Source organism: Aegilops tauschii, chromosome 6, assembly GCF_002575655.3.
Source record: "Aegilops tauschii subsp. strangulata cultivar AL8/78 chromosome 6, Aet v6.0, whole genome shotgun sequence".
In the NCBI taxonomy this organism is placed as follows: Eukaryota; Viridiplantae; Streptophyta; class Magnoliopsida; order Poales; family Poaceae; genus Aegilops; species Aegilops tauschii.
This window is the reverse complement of record NC_053040.3, coordinates 35,533,937-35,557,096: the sequence shown is the minus strand read 5'-3', so window position 1 is coordinate 35,557,096 and position 23,160 is coordinate 35,533,937. Positions and strand designations below refer to the sequence as shown.

At 46.3% G+C, this 23,160-nt stretch overlaps 1 protein-coding gene across 1 annotated transcript; it reads right to left on the bottom strand.

The window, feature by feature from the left end:
• Positions 1 to 707: 707 nt before the first annotated feature.
• Positions 708 to 3,398, bottom strand: LOC109736944 (uncharacterized). Its single transcript, XM_020296162.1, has 6 exons — positions 3,201 to 3,398; positions 2,895 to 3,041; positions 1,999 to 2,504; positions 1,651 to 1,855; positions 1,364 to 1,564; positions 708 to 851 (listed from the first exon to the last, which is right to left on the bottom strand). The coding sequence occupies exons 1-6, from the start codon at positions 3,396 to 3,398 to the stop codon at positions 708 to 710; spliced, it is 1,401 nt and encodes a 466-aa protein (XP_020151751.1).
• Between the last annotated feature and the right edge of the window lie 19,762 nt (positions 3,399 to 23,160).

Genomic DNA, 23,160 nt, shown 5'->3' with positions numbered 1-23,160 from the left:
TGGCGGCCTGCCTCCATTGGGCCGAACTGGGCCGGCGGGTGACAGCGCAGAATAGGCCAGTGATCCATGCGGCGACCGCGTGCAGTGCGGGGCTCGATGGGGGCGCCATCTTTAGTCCCACCTCGGAAGCCGGGGCCGCGAGGAGCGACTTAAATAGCTGCCTCCGCCCCCTCCACCAAACTCCTCTCTTAGTACTACCGCAGCCCCGTTGGACTCCGTTTCTGGGCCCATTAGTGGGCTCAATCAGCCGCTCGAGTCGCCTTCGGGCTTGATTTGGGTAGGTTCTGTATGCTATTGTGGGCCCAGCGCTGGTGGTTGGGCATTTTTTTCTAACTTTTATAACTTAACTTTTTGACAGAAAGCAGCCGCCGTCCGCATCTCATCATAATACAAAGGGAACAGTATAAAATAGCAGCGCAAGGCCGGCCACGGCGGCGTAATCATCACAGCAGTATAATAACAAGTTGAAACATTATCACACACAATGATGCAAAAATAAGAGTGACACCCACAATGATGCAAATAAGAGTGACATTGAAAAATATATATTGTAGCAAATACCGACGACGGCACATTTATTTAGTTGCGAAACATGCAAAACCATGCCGCATTACAATAAAAAGATGTCTTAATATGAAAATTGTATCAAGTACCGACAACGGCACGTTTATTTAGTGGAGATAATAGCCAACACCCCATCCTCCGACTCATTTCTTCTCCATGATCTTGAGGATCTTCTCTTTCACTACTTCCATCGTGTTGCATTCTGAAAAAAGTATTTCAGCTAGAATGCGTCCCCTTGAAGCATTAACCTCATCTTGATCAAACTCAAATGTCCAATCATCTCTGTCCTAGGTTTGAACGCATTTCACCACGAAAAGACCACAAGAGACCCTGCAAGAAACCACAAGTCAATTATTGATGGATCAGACAAGTACATACTAATTCAACATTTGCAACATACCCGTCTTTTTGTCACGGCATATCGTACTCCCTTATTGGCCAGGAAGATACGTCAGGATGTTCCGTTCCAATAAGTGCATTCGCCTCCTTTGTATCATTAGCTATTTCTGCCCTTTGAAATAAAAATGACAAATCCATATGAAGTACGTTTCGAATAACTATATATTGTTTTATGTAACGTTGTAAGCTTATTAGCTTAGCAATCTTTGAAATAACTCTTTTGCTGCATTCACCAGTAGAGTTTAAAACTTGAAACTCTTTTTTCTTGTTGTGCATAAGAACTGTTATCCAATGATTTTCTTTCACAGGAAAAGGAAAGTATGCCTACTACAAAGTTTATTCATGTTGGTGTACACACAGATAGTTATGTACTACGAATGATCATACTAAACTAAAGTACCTTATCTTTGATGAAATACTCTTCAGTAACTCTAGACACCATTTTAGTTTGGTTAGTGAAATGATCCATAAAATGCCTCTTAGAGTTGTTAACCTTTCCATCAGCACGAAGAATAAGCCAGTGGGACACCCAAGATGATAATATGTGATGGTCAGCACGAGGATTATGGGTCTGCATATGGTTGCAATAACTATTGATGACCTACAAAATAACATAACAGCAATACGCCTATTAGATAATTTATGTAAATGACATGTACAACTTAATAAATTATTGCTAATACTTACACCGCCATGCAACCACTTTTTCAAAATGATGGCTTGAAGCATATCAGGTGTACATGTTTCCCCACCAATTCCCGTCATGTGCACAACAATTTTCCTACAAAGCTTCTCCGAGTCTGCCAGTGTTTGGATATAAACCTTTGCGGCCTCTATGTGATCCTCATTAATGTAATCAGTACTAATCATAGCAGCTCTTATACAAACAGATCTAAAATAGTAAGAAAGAATGAGTTAATAAAGTGTGCATGCAAGGACAGAAGTATGTTGCAAGAATAAATTACCTAGCACTTACTTTTCTTTGCATGTTTACGTCCACCATTCTGCTGGTAGGGTGAAAGACACTATTTTGACTGTTTCCTCTTGCGTTTCCCATCATTCTCCTTAGTGCCATTTTCTTTCGCATTTTTTATACGGGTGTTCAGACTATCCATACTAATCTCCTCATATTTATCGGCGCTAGACCCGTTTGATACTTCATTCATATTCTTGGGGGTTGAAGTAATAGCTGGAAAGTCATTCGTGTCTACCGACGCAAGAGATGGGTTGGGTGAATTACCATTGTCGTCAATAATGAAGGGGTCGCCTTCATCTCCTGTACCAGGTGTGTTGTGATGCACACCTTTCTCACGCGCCAATTTCTTCCCGTTCCCAATGGTGAAGGATGCGTCCACCCTGTTGTCCATATCTTCTTTTGCAGGAGTTGATTTTACATCTGTCCAATATTTTGATGATTTGTATTTTGATGGACCATACTTCCCCACACAGTCTTCACTATGCTCCACAAACTCAACGTCATCACCAGACCCCCTGTTTGGCTTGAAGACGAGACCTTTCTTCTCCAGCTTCTCCAATACTATCTGCAATGACACATCAAAATCATTAACTACATGCATAAATTATGAATAATCCCATGTAAACTGAAGTACACATCACTCATTACCTCGGCACATTTTTCAGGGAGAAGTCTAATTTCTTTTTGCATATCTTTAATGCATTTCATCACTTGATCTAATGTACTATCCCTGCTCGACGAAGCCTCGTCTCTATTATCTTTCCTTGTTTGGGCACGACCTGTTCAATCTTCTTGCTCTAATTCTTCCTCCGCCTTTCTTCCTTGTTGAGCAATTAATCCTTGTATGTACTTCTCACTTATCACGTCATCAATCTGTGACACGTTAAATCAATTTAAATTTCTCAACATATAAATTCTAACATAAGTGCATGCAGTATGAACCATTAAAACTTACCGTCCCATTACCACGGCCGTATGACGTGTCATACGCGTCACGCTTCTTAGCCTCATCTTCTGACCAATTAAGCACCAACGGATATTCATGAGCCAGTCGATCAAATGCCTCATCATCCAGTGGCTGCACTTTCTCCCAAAACAAGTACTGCATGAACATGAAGTATATTAGCAATTTTTTTCACAAACTATAGTTCGAAAGAAACAAATATAACATAAGATTTACCTATATGAAGGCAAGGTTTTCGATCGGCCAAGTAAATTTTGTAAGATCTGATAAGGTCTTTGTGATGCCTTCAACGCAAACGCGTAAAGTAAACGTGTTCCAATTAAATGCTTTGATGGCCTCCACATCCTCCACTAACTTGTAATAAGCATTAGGAACTTCTTTCGTGGACTGCGGTGCAAGAACCGTGCCTAGAAGAACCAGAACAATTCTACGAAGAAAATCATCATCGTACGTGCCACTAGCAACGATGTTCTCAATCAGCTCGTCTATCATCATTCCCCCGTATTGGAATCTAGAAAACGACTAGGCACCTTCACCTTAGCCTTTAACCCCCGTTTACCTAGCGCTTTCATGGCATCTCTGCCCTTGTTCCGTAGCCCGAAAATGTCAAACACATCTTGAGGGCGCAATGATATCGCACCGTTTTTTGATGGCGTGATGAACCTCTTTCTGTCCAACGCATATGATTTAATAATGAACTTCAGCAAACATTTTCGCATGAGCACACTAGGAATCATCAACATTTTTTCAAGACTAGTGCTTGCAAAACGCTTTTTCTGCCTAGAGTTTAGTTTGCTGACCAACAGACACCACTTCTCAACCGAACAAAAAATCTCTCCGTACTCCTCCATCACTATGAATAGGAGCAAAAATAATATTAGCTACTTTATATGGGTACATGATAAACATGATGAATGCATAGTACCTCGTGCCATGGGATCAGGGCCGCCCTGGGGGACGACGGCATTGGTGGCAGATGGCGTCAGTCGCAAACTGTATATACCTAAAAAAACTGAATTAGGTTCAGCTGTCATGCATGCATAATTAGTACCAAAACTATAGCAAAACTACACTATAGCCAAACACTTTGGTGGTTTTGACAGAACTAAGAAAAACTATGGTTTCTAAAAGCCAAAGTATTTGTTGCGCACACATTACATACTCTGGTTTTAAATTACTAATGTTCTGCCAAACTAGATGCATGCTAGATCCCTCGGCCACTTCTAGGTGCTAGTGGGACTCACTAGATGCATGCTAGATCCCTGATCGGACGGAGAAATCGTTGGCAACGACGGCCAGAAGAACATGGACTCGAGAGACCAACGGAACACAAGTTAATCACCTAACAAAAAATGCTAATAATCAAGATATAAATTACACTACGATTAGCAGATAATGACAAGGAGTTGGAGGGACTGACTTTTCGCTCGGTTCAGTTTAGCAGATAATGACGAGGAGCTAGAGTTTTGTCAAAACTCACGGGCGTCCGATCCGTCTGGGGCGGCGTCGGGGGCAGGGTCCGGGCGTTCGCGTCGGCGGCGTTGGGGGCAGGGTCGGGGCGTCGGTGTGGGGGGCGTCGGGGGCGTCGGGGCGTTGGCGTGTCGGCGTGAGGTGACGTCGGGGGCGGCAGGGCGTCGGCGTGAGATGGCGTCGGGGCGTCGGCGACTGGGGCGTCGGCCTGAGGTGGCGTCCGTGGCAGATGGCGTCGGGGGCGTCGGCGTTACGTGGCGGCGGGGGCGACGGCGGCCGCAGATGGCGGCGGGGGCGGAGGGCGCAGATGGCTGCTAGGGTGATCGTGGAGGCGGCGTGGACTGGCGATCGTGGAGGCGGCGTTCAGTGAGGATTTGACCCCCGGTGGACATGCAGATATACGCCGGCCCCATCCATTAATTGCGTTTGTTTAAAAAAACATTATTGATAATACATTGATTGATAAAAGCGTTTTTTTTTCACACTACATTTTTTTTGACTCCGCAAAATGGCACAAGACTTTTTCCACATGTTGGCATCACCGTCGACAGCACCCACGACAATTTGCATATTTTTCCGGCGCTCGATGCTTTTCCTAGGATTTTCCCGGTGAAAATGCCCAAAAACACTGGCCGGAGCGTGACGCAACCTTCATTTTGTGTCCGTTTTTGTTCCAACCTTGCGTGGGGTCCTACTCGGCTATGCCCACTTGTATGCACACTTTGGTGCAATTGCATGCATGCGATCACGTACACCTAGTGCAACCAGCTCCGGTTTGTTCTGCCGGAGGGGGGTTCCCAACTACTTTTTTTTACTCCGCCGAATTGCACAAAACTTTTCCCACAAGTTGGCATCACCGTCGACAGCACCCACGACAATATGCATATTTTTCCGGCGCTCGATGCTTTTCCTAGGATTTTCCCGGTGAAAATGCCCAAAAACACTGGCCGGACGTGACACAATATTCGTTTTGTGTCCGTTTTCGTTCCAACCTTGCGTGGGGCCCTACGTCGGCCGTGCCCACTTGTATGCGCACTTTGGTGCAATTGCATGCATGCGATCACGTACACCTAGTGCAACCAGCTCCGGTTCGTTCTGCCGGAGGGGTTCCCAACTACGTTTTTGTTTTCACTCCGCCGAATTGCAAGAAACTTTTCCCACACGTTGGCATCACCGTCGACAGCACCCACGACAATTTGCTTATTTTTCCGGCGCTCGATGCTTTTCCTAGAATTTTCCCGGTGAAAATGCCCAAAAACATTGGCCGGACGTGACGCAACGTTCGTTTTGTGTCCGTTTTCGTTCCAACCTTGCGTGGGGCCCTACGTCGGCCGTGCCCACTTGTATGCACACTTTGGCACAATTGCATGCATGTGATCACGTACACCTAGTGCAACTAGCTCCGGTCCGTTCTGCCGGAGGGGGGTTCCCAACTACGTTTTTCTTTAACTCCGCCGAATTGCAAGAAACTTTTCCCACACGTTGGCATCACCGTCGACAGCACCCATGACAATTTGCATATTTTTCCGGCGCTCGATGCTTTTCCTAGGATTTTCACGGTGAAAATGCCCAAAAACACTGGCCGGACGTGACGCAACGTTCGTTTTGTGTCCGTTTTCGTTCCAACCTTGCGTGGGGCCCTACGTCGGCCGTGCCCACTTGTATGCACACTTTGGTGCAATTGCATGCATGCGATCACGTACACCTAGTGCAACCAGCTCCGGTTCGTTCTACCGGAGGGGGGTTCCCAACTACTTTTTTTTTTCACTACGCCGAATTGCACGAAACTTTTCCCACACGTTGGCATCACCGTCGACAGCACCCACGACAATTTGCATATTTTTCCGGCGCTCGATGCTTTTCCTAGGATTTTCCCGGTGAAAATGCCCAAAAACACTGGCCGGACGTGACGCAACGTTCGTTTTGTGTCCGTTTTCGTTCCAACCTTGTGTGGGGCCCTACGTCGGCCGTGCCCACTTGTATGCACACTTTGGTGCGATTGCATGCATGCGATCACGTACACCTAGTGCAACCAGCTCCGGTTCGTTCTGCCGGAGGGGGGTTTCCAACTACGTTTTTTTTTCACTTCGCCGAATTGCACGAAACTTTCCCACACGTTGGCATCACCGTCGACGGCACCCACGACAATTTGCATATTTTTCCGGCGCTCGATGCTTTTCCTAGGATTTTCCCGGTGAAAATGCGCAAAAACACTGGCCGGACGTGACGCAACATTCGTTTTGTGTCCGTTTTCGTTCCAACCTTGCGTGGGGCCCTACGTCGGCCATGCCCACTTGTATGCACACTTTGGTGCAATTGCATGCATGCGATCACGTACACCTAGTGCAACCAGTTCCGGTTCGTTCTGCCGGAGGGGGGTTCCCAACTACGTTTTATTTTCACTCCGCCGAATTGCACGAAAATTTTCCCACACGTTGGCATCACCGTCGACAGCACCCACGACAATTTGCAAATTTTTCCGGCGCTCGATGTTTTTCCTAGGATTTTCCCGGTGAAAATGCCCAAAGACACTGGCCGGACGTGACGGAACGTTCGTTTTGTGTCCGTTTTCGTTCCAACCTTGCGTGGGGCCCTACGTCGGTCATGCCCACTTGTATGCACACTTTGGTGCAATTGCATGCATGCGATCACGTACACCTAGTGCAACCAGCTCCGGTTCGTTCTGCCGTAGGGGGGTTCCCAACTACGTTTTTTTATTCCACCGAATTGCACGAAACTTTTCCCACGCGTTGGCATCACCGTTGACAGCACCCACGACAATATGCATATTTTTCCGGCGCTCGATTCTTTTCCTAGGATTTTCCCGGTGAAAATGCCCAAAAACACTGGCCGGACGTGACACAACATTCGTTTTGTGTCCGTTTTCGTTCCAACCTTGCGTGGGGCCCTACGTCGGCCGTGCCCACTTGTATGCACACTTTGGTGCAATTCCATGCATGCGATCACGTACACCTAGTGCAACCAGCTCCGGTTCGTTCTGCCGGACGGGGGTTCCCAACTACCTTTTTTTTCACTCTGCCGAAATGCACGAAACTTTTCCCACACGTTGGCATCACTGTCGATAGCACCCACGACAATTTGCATATTTTTTCGGTGCTCGATGCTTTTCCTAGGATTTTCCCGGTGAAAATGCCCAAAAACACTGGCCGGACATGACGCCGTTGGGGATCGTTGCAGAAATTAAAAAATTTCTACGCATCACCAAGATCAATCTATGGAGTTTACTAGCAACGAGAGGGGAGTGCATCTTCATACCTTTGAAGATCGCGATGCGGAAGCGTTGCAAGAACGCGGTTGGAGGAGTCGTACACGTAGCGATTCAGATCGCGGCAGAATCCGATCCAAGCACCGAACAACGGCGCCTCCGCGTTCAACACACGTGCAGCCCGGTGACGTCTCCCGCGCCTTGATCCAGCAAGGAGGAGGGAGAGGTTGAGGAAGAAGGCTCCAACAGTAGCACGACGGCGTGGTGGTGGTGGAGTGGCAGTTCTCCGGCAGGGCTTCGCCAAGCTCACGCGAAGGAGGAGAGGTGTTGGGGAGGGGAGGGGCTGCGCCATGGATGTGGTGCTGCTGCCCTCCCACCCCCCTCATTTATAGGGGCAAGGGAGAGGGGGGCCGGCCCCCTCCAGATGGATCTAGAGGGGGGGCGGCGGCCAAGGGGGGAGGCTTGCCCCCCAAGCCAAGGGGGGCGCCCCCCCAGGGTTTCCCCCAAACCCTAGGCGCATGGGCCCTGGGGGGGTTTGGCGCCCAGCCCACCTATGGGCTGGTTCCCCTCTATATTCAGCCCATACGGCCCTCCGGGGCAGGTGGACCCTCCCGGTGGACCCCCGGAACCCTTTCGGTGGTCCCGGTACAATACCGATATACCCCCGAACACTTCCGGCAACCGAATAAGGACTTCCCATATATAAATCTTTGTCTTCGGACCATTCCAGAACTCCTCGTGACGTCCGGGATCTCATCCGGGACTCCGAACAACATTCGGTAATCACATACAAACCTTCGTTATAACCCTAGCGTCATCGAACCTTAAGTGTGTAGACCCTACGGGTTCGGGAATCATGCGACATGACCGAGACACCTCTCTAGCCAATAACCAACAGCGGGATCTGGATACCCATGTTGGCTCCCACACGTTCCACGATGATCTCATTGGATGAACCACGATGTCGAGGATTCAAGCAATCTCGTATACAATTCCCTTTGTCAATCGGTACGTTACTTGCCCGAGATTCGATCGTCGGTATCCCAATACCTCGTTCAATCTCGTTACCGGCAAGTCACTTTACTCGTTCCGTAATGCATGATCCCGTGACCAACTACTTGGTCACATTGAGCTCATTATGATGATGCATTACCGAGTGGGCCCAGAGATACCTCTCCGTCATACGGAGTGACAAATCCCAGTCTCAACCCGTGCCAACCCAACAGACACTTTCGGAGATACCTGTAGTGCACCTTTATAGCCACCCAGTTACGTTGTGACGTTTGGTACACCCAAAGCATTCCTACGGCATCCGGGAGTTGCACGATCTCATGGTCTAAGGAAATGATACTTGACATTAGAAAAGCTTTAGCAAACGTACTACACGATCTAGTGCTATGCTTAGGATTGGGTCTTGTCCATCACATCATTCTCCTAATGATGCGATCCCGTTATCAATGACATCCAATGTCCATGGTCAGGAAACCGTAACCATCTATTGATCAACGAGCTAGTCAACTAGAGGCTCACTAGGGACATGTTGTGGTCTATGTATTCACACATGTATTACGATTTCCGGATAACACAATTATAGCATGAACAATAGACAATTATCATGAACAAGGAAATATAATAATAACCATTTTATTATTGCCTCTAGGGCATATTTCCAACAGTCTCCCACTTGCACTAGAGTCAATAATCTAGTTACATTGTGATGAATCGAACACCCATAGAGTTCTGGTGTTGATCATGTTTTGCTCGTGGAAGAGGTTTAGTCAACGGATCTGCGACATTCAGGTCCGTATGCACTTTACAAATATCTATGTCTCCATCTTGAACATTTTCACGAATGGACTTGAAGCGACGCTTGATATGCCTGGTCTTCTTGTGAAACCTGGGCTCCTTGGCCAGGGCAATAGCTCTAGTGTTGTCACAGAAGAGAGTCATCGGGCCCGACGCATTGGGAATAACTCCTAGGTCGGTAATGAACTCCTTCATCCAGATTGCTTCATGTGCTGCCTTCGAGGCTGCCATGTACTCCGCTTCACATGTAGATCCCACCACGACGCTTTGCTTGCAACTGCACCAGCTGACTGCCCCACCATTCAAAATATACACGTATCCGGTTTGTGACTTAGAGTCATCCAGATCTGTGTCGAAGCTAGCATCGATGTAACCGTTTACGACGAGCTCTTCGTCACCTCCATAAACGAGAAACATATCCTTAGTCGTTTTTAGGTACTTCAGGATATTCTTGACCGCTGTCCAGTGTTCCATGCCGAGATTACTTTGGTACCTTCCTACCAAACTTACGGCACGGTTTACATCAGGTCTGGTACACAGCATGGCATACATAATAGACCCTATGGCCGAGGCATAGGGGATGACACTCATCTTTTCTCTATCTTCTGTCATGGTCGGGCATTGAGCCGTGCTCAATCTCACACCTTGCAATACAGGCAAGAACCCCTTCTTGGACTGATCCATATTGAACTTCTTCAATATCTTGTCAAGGTACGTGCTTTGTGAAAGACCAAGGAGGCGTCTCGATCTATCTATATAGATCTTGATGCCTAATATATAAGCAGCTTCTCCAAGGTCCTTCATTGAAAAACACTTATTCAAGTAGGCCTTTATGCTTTCCAAGAATTCTATATCATTTCCCATCAATAGTATGTCATCCACATATAATATGAGAAACGCTACAGAGCTCCCACTCACTTTCTTGTAAACACAGGCTTCTCCATAAGTTTGCGTAAACCCAAACGCTTTGATCATCTCATCAAAGCGAATGTTCCAACTCCGAGATGCTTGCACCAGCCCATAGATTGAGCGTTGGAGCTTGCACACCTTGTCAGCATTCTTAGGATCGACAAAACCTTCTGGCTGCATCATATACAATTCTTCCTTAAGGAAACCATTAAGGAATGCCGTTTTGACGTCCATTTGCCATATCTCATAATCATAGAACACGGCAATTGCTAACATGATTCGGACGGACTTCAGCTTCGCTACGGGTGAGAAAGTCTCATCGTAGTCAACCCCTTGAACTTGTCGATAACCCTTAGCGACAAGCCGAGCCTTATAGATGGTCACATTACCATCCGCGTCTGTCTTCTTCTTAAAGATCCATTTATTTTCTATTGCTCGCCGATCATCGGGCAAGTCAGTCAAAGTCCATACTTCGTTTTCATACATGGATCCTATCTCGGATTTCATGGCTTCAAGCCATTTGTCGGAATCCGGGCCCGCCATCGCTTCTTCATAGTTCGAAGGTTCACCGTTGTCTAACAACATGATTTCCAGGACAGGGTTGCCGTACCACTCTGGTGCGGAACGTGTCCTTGTGGACCTACGAAGTTTAGTGGTAACTTGATCATGATCGTCATCATTAACCTCCTCTCTAGTCGGTGCAGGCACCACAGAAACATTTTCTTGTGTTGCGCTACTCTCTGGTTCGAGAAGAGTCATCTCATCAAGTTCCACTTTCCTCCCACTTACTTCTTTCGAGAGAAACTCTTTCTCCAGAAAGGACCCGTTCTTGGCAACGAAGATCTTGCCTTCGGATCTGAGGTAGAAGGTATACCCAATGGTTTCCTTCGGGTATCCTATGAAGACGCATTTTTCCGACTTGGGTTCGAGCTTTTCTGGTTGAAGTTTCTTGACATAAGCATCGCATCCCCAAACTTTTAGAAACGACAGCTTAGGTTTCTTCCCAAACCATAATTCATACGGTGTCGTCTCAATGGATTTCGACGGAGCCCTATTTAAATTGAATGCGGCAGTCTCTAAAGCATATCCCCAAAATGATAGCGGTAGGTCGGTAAGAGACATCATAGATCGCACCATGTCCAACAGAGTGCGATTACGACGTTCGGACACACCATTACGCTGAGGTGTTCCAGGCGGCGTGAGTTGTGAAACAATTCCCCATTTCCTTAAGTGTGTGCCAAATTCATGACTCAAATATTCTCCCCCACGATCTGATCGTAAGAACTTTATTTTCCTGTCACGTTGATTCTCAACCTCACTCTGAAATTCCTTGAACTTTTCAAAGGTCTCAGACTTGTGTTTCATCAAGTAGACATACCCATATCTACTTAAGTCATCAGTGAGGGTGAGAACATAATGATAGCCACTGCGAGCCTCAACGCTCATTGGACCGCACACATCAGTATGTATGATTTCCAATAAGTTGGTTGCTCGCTCCATTGTTCCGGAGAACGGAGTCTTGGTCATTTTGCCCATGAGGCATGGTTCGCACGTGTCAAATGATTCATAATCAAGAGACTCCAAAGGTCCATCTGCATGGAGTTTCTTCATGCGTTTGACACCAATGTGACCAAGGCGGCAGTGCCACAAGTATGTGGGACTATCATTATCAACCTTACATCTTTTGGCATTCACACTATGAATATGTGTAACATCACGTTTGAGATTCAATAAGAATAAACCATTGACCAGCGGGGCATGACCATAAAACATATCTCTCATATAAATAGAACAACCATTATTCTCGGATTTAAATGAGTAGCCATCTCGCATTAAACGAGATCCAGATACAATGTTCATGCTCAAAGCTGGCACTACATAACAATTATTGAGATTTAAAACTAATCCCGTAGGTAAATGTAGAGGTAGCGTGCCGACGGCGATCACATCGACCTTGGAACCATTTCCGACGCGCATCGTCACCTCGTCCTTCGCCAGTCTCCGCTTATTCCGCAGCTCCTATTTTGAGTTACAAATATGAGCAACCACGCCGGTATCAAATACCCAGGAGCTACTACAAGTACTGGTAAGGTATACATCAATAACATGTATATCACATATACCTTTGGTGTTACCGGCCTTCTTGTCCGCTAAGTACTTGGGGCAGTTCCGCTTCCAGTGACCGTTTCCCTTGCAATAAAAGCACTCAGTCTCAGGCGTGGGTCCATTCTTTATCTTCTTCCCGGCAGCTTGCTTACCGGGCGCGGCAACTCCCTTGCCGTCTTTCTTGAAGCTCTTTTTACCCTTCCCTTTCTTGAACTTAGTGGTTTTATTCACCATCAACACTTGATGTTCCTTTTTTATCTCCACCTCCGCTGATTTCAGCATCAAATATACCTCAGGAATGGTCTTTTCCATCCCCTGCATATTGAAGTTCATCACAAAGCTCTTGTAGCTAGGTGGGAGCGACTGAAGGATTCTGTCAATGACCGCGTCATTCGGGAGATTAACTCCCAGCTGAGACAAGCGGTTGTGCAACCCAGACATTTTGAGTATGTGTTCGCTGACGGAACTATTCTCCTCCATCTTACAACTATAGAACTTGTCGGAGACTTCATATCTCTCGACCCGGGCATGAGCTTGGAAAACCATTTTCAGCTCTTGGAACACTCATATGCTCCGTGCTGCTCGAAACGCTTTTGGAGCCCGGTTCTAAGCTGTAAAGCATGCCGCACTGAACCAGGGAGTAATCATCAACACGTGTTTGCCAGGCATTCATAACGTCTTGGTTTGCTGGGACGGGTGCTTCACCTAGCGGTGCTTCCAGGACATATGCTTTCTTGGCAGCTATGAGGATGATCCTCAAGTTCCAGACCCAGTCCGTATAGTTGCTACCATCGTCTTTCAGCTTGGTTTTCTCTAGGAACGCGTTGAGGTTGACATTAGCGTGGGCCATTTGATCTACAAGACATATTGTAAAGGTTTTAGACTAAGTTCATGATAATTAAGTTCATCTAATCAAATTATTAATGAACTCCCACTCAGACAGACATCCCTCTAGTCATCTAAGTGATACATGATCCGAGTCAACTAGGCTGTGTCCGATCATCACGTGAGACGGACTAGTCATCATCGGTGAACATCTTCATGTTGATCGTATCTGCTATACGACTCATGCTCGACCTTTCGGTCTCTTGTGTTCCGAGGCCATGTGTGTACATGCTAGGCTCGTCAAGTCAACCTAAGTGTATTGTGTGTGTAAATCTGGCTTACACCCATTGTATGCGAACGTTAGAACCTATCACACCCGATCATCACGTGGTGCTTCGAAACAACGAACCTTCGCAACGGTGCACAGTTAGGGGGAACACTTTCTTGAAATTTTAGCGAGGGATCATCTTATTTATGCTACCGTCGTTCTAAGCAAATAAGATGTAAAACATGATAAACATCACATGCAATCAAATAGTGACATGATATGGCCAATATCATTTTGCTCCCTTTGATCTCCATCTTCGGGGCGCCATGATCATCATCGTCACCGGCATGACAACATGATCTCCATCATTGTGTCTTCATGAAGTTGTCTCGCCAACTATTACTTCTACTACTATGGCTAACGGTTAGCAATAAAGTAAAGTAATTACATGACGTTCCAGTTGACACGCAGGTCATAAATAAATTAAGACAACTCCTATGGCTCCTGCCGGTTGTCATACTCATCGAGATGCAAGTCGTGATTCCTATTACAAGACCATGATCAATCTCATACATCACATATATCATTCATCACATCCTTCTGGCCATAACACATCACATGACACTTGCTGCAAAAACAAGTTAGACGTCCTCTAATTGTTGTTGCAAATTTTTACGTGTCTGCTATAGGTTTCTAGCAAGAACGTTTCTTACCTACGCCAAAACCACAACGTGATATGCCAATTTCTATTTACCCTTCATAAGGACCCTTTTCATCGAATCCGATCCGACTAAAGTGGGAGAGACAGACACCCGCTAGCCACCTTATGCAACTAGTGCATGTCAGTCGGTGGAACCTGTCTCACGTAAGCGTACGTGTAAGGTCGGTCCGGGCCGCTTCATCCCACGATGCCGCCGAATCAAGATAAGACTAGTAACGGCAAGTAAATTGACAAAATCGCCGCCCACAACAACTTGTGTTCTACTCGTGCATAGAAACTACGCATAGACCTAGCTCTGATACCACTGTTGGGGATCGTTAAAGAAATTAAAAAAATTCTACGCATCACCAAGATCAATCTATGGAGTTTACTAGCAATGAGAGGGGAGTGCATCTTCATACCTTTGAAGATCGCGATGCGGAAGCGTTGCAAGAACGAGGTTGGAGGAGTCGTACACGTAGCGATTCAGATCGCGGCAGAATCCGATCCAAGCACCAAACAACAGTGCCTCCGTGTTCAACACACGTGTAGCCCGGTGACGTCTCCCGCGCCTTGATCCAGCAAGGAGGAGGGAGAGGTTGAGGAAGAAGGCTCCAACAGCAGCACGATGACGTGGTGGTGGTGGAGTGGCAGTTCTCCGGCAGGGCTTCGCCAAGCTCACGTAGAGGAGGAGAGGTGTTGGGGAGGGGAGGGGCTACGCCTTGGATGTGGTGCTGCTGCCCTCCCACCCCCTCTATTTATAGGGGCAAGGGAGAGGGGGGCCGGCCCCCTCCAGATGGATCTAGAGGGGGGGCGGCGGCCAAGGGGGAGGCTTGCCCCCAAGCCAAGGGGGGCGCCCCCCAGGGTTTCCCCCAAACCCTAGGCGCATGGGCCCTAGGGGCGGTTTGGCGCCCAGCCCACCTAGGGGCTGGTTCCCCTCTATATTCAGCCCATAGGGCCCTCCGGGGCAGGTGGACCCTCCCGGTGGACCCCCGGAACCCTTTCGGTTGTCCCGGTACAATACCGATATACTCCCGAACACTTCCGGCGACCGAATAAGGACTTCCCATATATAAATCTTCATCTCCGGACCATTCCGGAACTCCTCGTGACATCTGGGATCTCATCCGGAACTCTGAAAAACATTCGGTAATCACATACAAACCTTCCTTATAACCCTAGCGTCATCGAACCTTAAGTGTGTAGACCCTACGGGTTCGGGAATCATGCAGACATGACCGAGACACCTCTCTAGCCAATAACCAACAGCGGGATCTGGATACCCATGTTGACCCCCACACGTTCCATGATGATCTCATCGGATGAACCACGATGTCGAGGATTCAAGCAATCCCGTATACAATTCCCTTTGTCAATCGGTACGTTACTTGCCCGAGATTCGATCGTCGGTATCCCAATACCTCATTCAATCTCTTTACCGGCAAGTCACTTTACTCGTTCTGTAATGCATGATCCCGTGACCAACTACTTGGTCACATTGAGCTCATTATGATGATGCATTACCGAGTGGGCCTAGAGATACCTCTTCGTCATACGAGTGACAAATCCCAGTCTCGATCCGTGCCAACCCAACAGACACTTTTGGAGATACCTGTAGTGCACCTTTATAGCCACCCAGTTACGTTGTGACGTTTGGTACACCCAAAGCATTCCTACGGCATTCGGGAGTTGCACGATCTCATGGTCTAAGGAAATGATACTTGACATTAGAAAAGCTTTAGCAAACGAACTACACGATCTAGTGCTATGCTTAGGATTGGGTCTTGTCCATCACATCATTCTCCTAATGATATGATCCCGTTATCAATGACATCCAATGTCCGTGGTCAGGAAACCGTAACCATCTATTGATCAACGAGCTAGTCAACTAGAGGCTCACTAGGGACATGTTGTGGTCTATGTATTCACAAATGTATTATGATTTCCGGATAACACAATTATAGCAGGAACAATAGACAATTATCATGAACAAGGAAATATAATAATAACCATTTTATTATTACCTCTAGGGCATATTTCTAACAGACGCAACATTCGTTTTGTGTCCGTTTTCGTTCCAACCTTGCGTGGGGACCTACGTTGGCCGTGCCCACTTGTATGCACACTTTGGTGCAATTGCATGCATACGATGACGTACACCTAATGCAACCAGCTCCGGTTCGTTCTGCCGGAGGGGGGTTCCCAACTACTTTTTTTTCACTCCGCCGAATTGCACGAACTTTTCCCACACGCTGGCATCACCGTCGACAGCACCCACGACAATTTGCATATTTTTCCGGCGCTCGATGTTTTCCCTGTTGGGAAACGTAGCAGAAATTCAAAATTTTCTACGCATCACCAAGATCAATCTATGGAGTAATCTAGCAACGAGGGGAAGGGGAGTGCATCTACATACCATTGTAGATCGCGATGCGGAAGCGTTGCAAGAACGCGGATGAAGGAGTCGTACTCGTAGCGATTCAGATCGCGGTTGATTCCGATCTAAGCACCGAAGAACGGTGCCTCCGCGTTCAACACACGTGCAGCCCGGTGACGTCTCCCACGCCTTGATCCAGCAAGGAGAGAGGGAGAGGTTGGGGAAGACTCCATCCAGCAGCAGCACGACGGCATGGTGGTGATGGAGGAGCATGGCAATCCCGCAGGGCTTCGCCAAGCACCGCGGGAGAGGAGGAGGAGGGAGAGGGGTAGGGCTGCGCCAAAAGGAGACGTTCTCGTGTGTCTTGGGCAGCCCAAACCTCAACTATATATAGGGGGGAGGGGGCTGCGCCCCCTTCTAGGGTTCCCACCCCAAGAGGAGGCGGCCAGCCCTAGATCCCATCAAGGGGGGGCGGCCAAGGGGAGGAGAGGGGGGCGCCCCACTAGATGGGCCCTAAGGCCCATCTGGACCTAGGGTTTGCCCCCTCCCACTCTCCCATGCGCCTTGGGCCTTGGTGGGGGGCGCACCAGCCCACCTAGGGCTGGTCCCCTCCCACACTTGGCCCACGCAGCCTTCTGGGGCTGGTGGCCCCACTTGGTGGACCCCCGGGATCCTCCCGGTGGTCCCGGTACATTACCGATATCACCCGAAACTTTTCCGGTGACCAAAACAGGACTTCCCATATATAAATCTTTACCTCCGGACCATTCCGGAACTCCTCGTGACGTCCGGGATCTCATCCGGGACTCCGAACAACATTCGGTAACCACGTACATACTTTCCCTATAACCCTAGCATCATCGAACCTTAAGCGTGTAGACCCTACGGGTTCGGGAACCATGCAGACATGACCGAGACGTTCTCCGGTCAATAACCAACAGCGGGATCTGGATACCCATGTTGGCTCCCACATGTTCCACGATGATCTCATCGGATGCACCACGATGTCGGGGATTCAATCAATCCCGTATTCAATTCCCTTTGTCTATCGGTATGTTACTTGCCCGAGATTCGATCGTCGGTATCCCTATACCTTGTTCAATCTCGTTACCGGCAAGTTTCTTTACTCGTTCCGTAACTCACATCATCCCGTGATCAACTCCTTGGTCACATTGTGCACATTATGATGATGTCCTACCGAGTGGGCCCAGAGATACCTCTCCGTTTACACGGAGTGACAAATCCCAGTCTCGATTCGTGCCAACCCAACAGACACTTTCGGAGATACCTGTAGTGCACCTTTATAGCCACCCAGTTACGTTGTGACGTTTGGTACACCCAAAGCATTCCTACGGTATCCGGGAGTTGCACAATCTCATGGTCTAAGGAACTGATACTTGACATTAGAAAAGCTCTGAGGAAACGAACTACACGATCTTGTGCTAGGCTTAGGATTGGGTCTTGTCCATCACATCATTCTCCTAATGATGTGATCCCGTTATCAACGACATCCAATGTCCATGGTCAGGAAACCGTAACCATCTATTGATCAACGAGCTAGTCAACTAGAGGCTTACTAGGGACATGGTGTTGTCTATGTATCCACACATGTATCTGAGTTTCCTATCAATACAATTCTAGCATGGATAATAAACGATTATCGTGAACAAGGAAATATAATAATAACCAATTTATTATTGCCTCTAGGGCATATTTCCAACAGTCTCCCACTTGCACTAGAGTCAATAATCTAGTCCACATCACCATGTGATTAACACTCATAGGTCACATCACCATGTGACCAACATCCAAAGAGTTTACTAGAGTCAACAATCTAGTTCACATCTCTATGTGATTAGCACTCAATGAGTTCTGGTTTGATCATGTTATGCTTGTGAGAGAGGTTATTTAGTCAACGGGTCTGAACCCTTCAGATCCGTGTGTGCTTTACGAATATCTATGTCATCTTGTGGATGCTACCACGCGCTATTTGGAGCCATTTCAAATAATTGCTCTACTATACGAGTCCGGTTTACTACTCAGAGTCATCCGGATTAGTGTCAAAGTTCGCATCGACGTAACCCTTTACGATGAACTCCTTTTCACCTCCATAATCGAGAAAATTCCTTAGTCCACTAGATACTAAGGATAAGTTCGACCGCTGTCATGTGATCCATTCCCGGATCACTATTGTACCCCTTGACCAACTCATGGCAAGGCACACTTCATGTGCGGTACACAGCATAGCATACTATAGAGCCTACGTCTAAAGCATAGGGGACGACCTTCGTCCTTTCTCTCTCTTCTGTTGTGGTCAGGTCTTGAGTCTTACTCAATACTCACACCTTGTAACATAGCCAAGAACTCCTTCTTTGCTGATCTATTTTGAACTCTTTCAAAAACATGTCAAGGTGTGCGTTCTTTGAAAGTATCATCAGGCGTCTTGATCTATCTCTATAGATCTTGATGCCCAATATGCAAGCAGCTTTATCCAGGTCTTCCTTTGAAAACTCCTTTCAAACAACCCTTTATGCTTTCCAGAAATTTTACATCATTTCGGATCAACAATATGTCATTCACATATACTTATCAGAAATGTTGTAGCGCTCCCACTCACTTTATTGTAAATACAAGTTTCTAACAAACTTTGTATAAACCCAAAAACTTTGATCACTCCATCAAAGCGTATATTCTTACTCCGAGATGCTTGCTCTAATCCATGGAAGGATCGCTGGAGCTAGCATACCTTTTAGCATCCTTAGGATGGACAAAACCTTTCTGATTGTATCACATACAACCTTTCCTTACGAAAACTGGTAAGGAAACTTGTTTTGACATCCATCTGCCAGATTTCATAAATGCAGCTAATGCTAACATGATTCCGACGGACTTAAGCATCGCTACGGATGAGAAAATCTCATCGTAGTCAACTCCTTGAACTTGTGAAAATACTCTTTGCCACAAGTCGAGCTTCGTAGACGGTAACATTGCCGTCCACGTCCGTCTTCTTCTCAAAGTTCCATTTATCTCGGATTTCATGGCTTCTAACCATTTGTCGGAATATGGGCCCACCATCGCTTCTCCATAGCTCGTAGGTTCAGTATTGTCCAACAACATGATATCTCAGACAGGATCACGTACCACTCCGAAGTAGCACGCATCCTCGTCGTCCTACGAGGTTTGGTAGTGACTTGATCTGAAGTTTCATGATCACTATCATAAGCTTCCACTTCAATTGGTGTAGGTGCCACAGGAACAACTTCCTGTGCCCTGCTACACACTAGTTGAAGTGACGGTTCAATGACCTTATCAAGTCTCCACCATCCTCCCACTCAATTCTTTCGAGAGAAACTTTTCCTCGAGAAAGGACCCGTTTCTAGAAGCAATTACTTTTGCTTCCAGATCTGAAATGGGAGGTATACCCAACTGTTTTGGGTATTCTATGAAGATGCATTTATCCGCTTTGGGTTCGAGCTTATCAGCCTGAAACTTTTTCACATAAGCGTCGCAGCCCCAAACTTTTAAGAAACGACAACTTAGGTTTCTCTAAACGGTGTCGTCTCAACGGAATTGCGTGGTGCCCTTTTTAAAGTGAATGCGGTTGTCTCTAATGCCTAACCCATAAACGATAGTGGTAATTCGATAAGAGACATCATGGTATGCACCATATCCAATAGGGTGCAGTTATGATGTTCGGACACACCATCACACTATGGTGTTCCAGGCGGTATTACTTGTGAAACACTTTCCACAATGTCTTAAATTTGTGCCAAACTCGTAACTCAGATACTCATCTCTATGATCATATCATAGACATTTTATCCTCTTGTCACGATGATCTTCAACTTCACTCTGAAATTACTTGAACCTTTCAATAATTCAGACTTGTGTTTCATCAAGTAAATACACTCAGCATCTACTCAAATCATCTGTGAAGTAAGAACATAACGATATCCACTTCATGCCTCAGCACTCATTGGACTGCATACATCAAAATGTATTACTTCCAATAAGTTGCTCTCTTGTTCCATCTTACTGAAAACGAGGCCTTTCAGTCATCTTGCCCATGTGGTATGATTTGCATGTCTCAAGTGATTCAAAATCAAGTGAGTCCAAACGATCTATCTGCATGGAGTTTCTTCACGCATGTATACCAATGGACATGGTTCGCATGTCTCAATCCTTTCAAAAACGAGTGAGTCCAAAGATCCATCTACATGGAGCTTCTTCATGCGTTCTATACCAATATGACTCAAGTGGCAGTGCCACAAGTATGTGGTACTATCATTACTATCTTATATCTTTTGGCACGAACATGTGTATCACTACGATCGAGATTCATTTTAGGTGCAAGACCATTGAAGGTATTATTCAAATAAACAGAGTAACCATTATTCTCCTTAAATGAACAACTGTATTGCGATAAACATAATCCAATCATGCTCAACGCAAACACCAAATCTCGATGGTAGAGGGAGCATGCGATGCTTGATCACATCAACCTTGGAAACACTTCCAACACACATCGTCATCTCATCTTTAGCTAGTCTCCATTTATTCCGCAGCGTTTATTTCGAGTTACTAACACTTAGCAACTGAACCGGTATCTAATACCCTGGTGCTGCTAGGAGTACTAGTAAAGTACACATTCATATAATGTATATCCAATATACTTCTGTCGACCTTGCTTGCTTCTCATCTACTAAGTATCTAGGGTAGTTCTGCTTCAGTGACCGTTCCACTCATTACAGAAGCACTTAGTCTCGGGTTTGGGTTCAACCTTGGGATTCTTTACTAGAGCAGCAACTGATTTGCCATTTCATGAAGTATCCCTTCTTGCCCTTGCCCTTCTAGAAACTAGTGGTTTTACTAACCATCAACAATTGATGCTCCTTCTTGATTTCTACCTTCGCGGTGTCAAACATCGCGAGTTGCTCAACGATCATCATCTATCCTTGATATTTATAGTTCATCATGAAGCTCTAATAGCTTGGTGGCAGTGACTATGGAGAACCATCACTATCTCATCTGGAAGATAAACTCCCACTCGATTCAAGCGATTGTGGCACTCAGACAATCTGAGCACATGCTCAACGATTGAGCTTTTCTCCCTTAGTTTGCAGGCTTAAGAAACTTGTCAGAGGTCTCATACCTCTTGACGTGGGCACTAGTCTGAAATCCCAATTTCAGTCTTCGAAACATCTCATATGTTCTGCGACGTTTCAACAACCGTCTTTGGTGCCACAATTCTAAACCGTTAGCATTACTCACTGAACTATCACGTAGTCATCAAAACGTGTATGTCAGATGTTTCGTAACATCTACAGACGACGCTGAGGTTCAGCACACCGAGCGGTGCATTAAGGACATAAGCCTTCTGTGCAGCAATGAGGACAATCCTCAGTTTACGGACCCAGTCCGCATAATTGCTACTACCAACTTTCAACTAAATTTTTCTCTAGGAACATATCTTAAATAGTAGAACTAAAGCGTATGACATAATTTGCAAAGACATTTTTGACTATGTTCATGATAATGAAGTTCATCTGATTATGAACTCCCACTCAGATAGACATCCCTCTAGTCATCTAAGTGATACATGATCCGAGTCAAACTAGGCCGTGTCCGATCATCACGTGAGACGGACTAGTCATCATCGGTGAACATCTCCATGTTGATCGTATCTGCTATACGACTCATGTTTGACCTTTCGGTCTCTTGTGTTCCGAGGCCATGTCTGTACATGCTAGGCTCGTCAAGTCAACCTAAGTGTTTTGCATGTGTTCCGAGGCCATGTCTGTACATGCTAGGCTCGTCAACACCCGTTGTATTCGAACGTTAGAATCTATCACACCCGATCATCACGTGGTGCTTCGAAACAACGAACCTTCGCAACGGTGCACAGTTAGGGGGAACACGTCTCTTGAAATTTTTAGTGAGGGATCATCTTACTTACTACCGTCGTTCTAAGCAAATAAGATGCATAACATGATAAACATCACATGCAATCAAATAGTGACATGATATGGCCAATAACATTTTGCTCCTTTGATCTCCATCTTCGGGGCACCATGATCATCTTTGTCACCGGCATGACACCATGATCTCCATTATTGTGTCTTCATGAAGTCGCCATGCCAACAATTACTTCTACTTCTATGGCTAACGCGCTTAGCAATAAAGTAAAGTAATTTACATGGCGTTATTCAATGACACGCAGGTCATACAAAAATAAAGACAACTCCTATGGCTCCTGCCGGTTGTCATACTCATCGACATGCAAGTCGTGATTCCTATTACAAGAATATGATCAATCTCATACATCACATATATCATTCATCACATCTTCTGGCCATATCACATCACATAGCACATGCTGCAAAAACAAGTTAGACGTCCTCTAATTGTTGTTGCAAGTTTTTACGTGGTTTGTATAGGTTTCTAGCAAGAACGTTTCTTACCTACGTAAGACCACAACGTGATATGCCAATTTCTATTTACCCTTCATAAGGACCCTTTTCATCGAATCCGTTCCGACTAAAGTGGGAGAGACAGACACCCGCTAGCCAC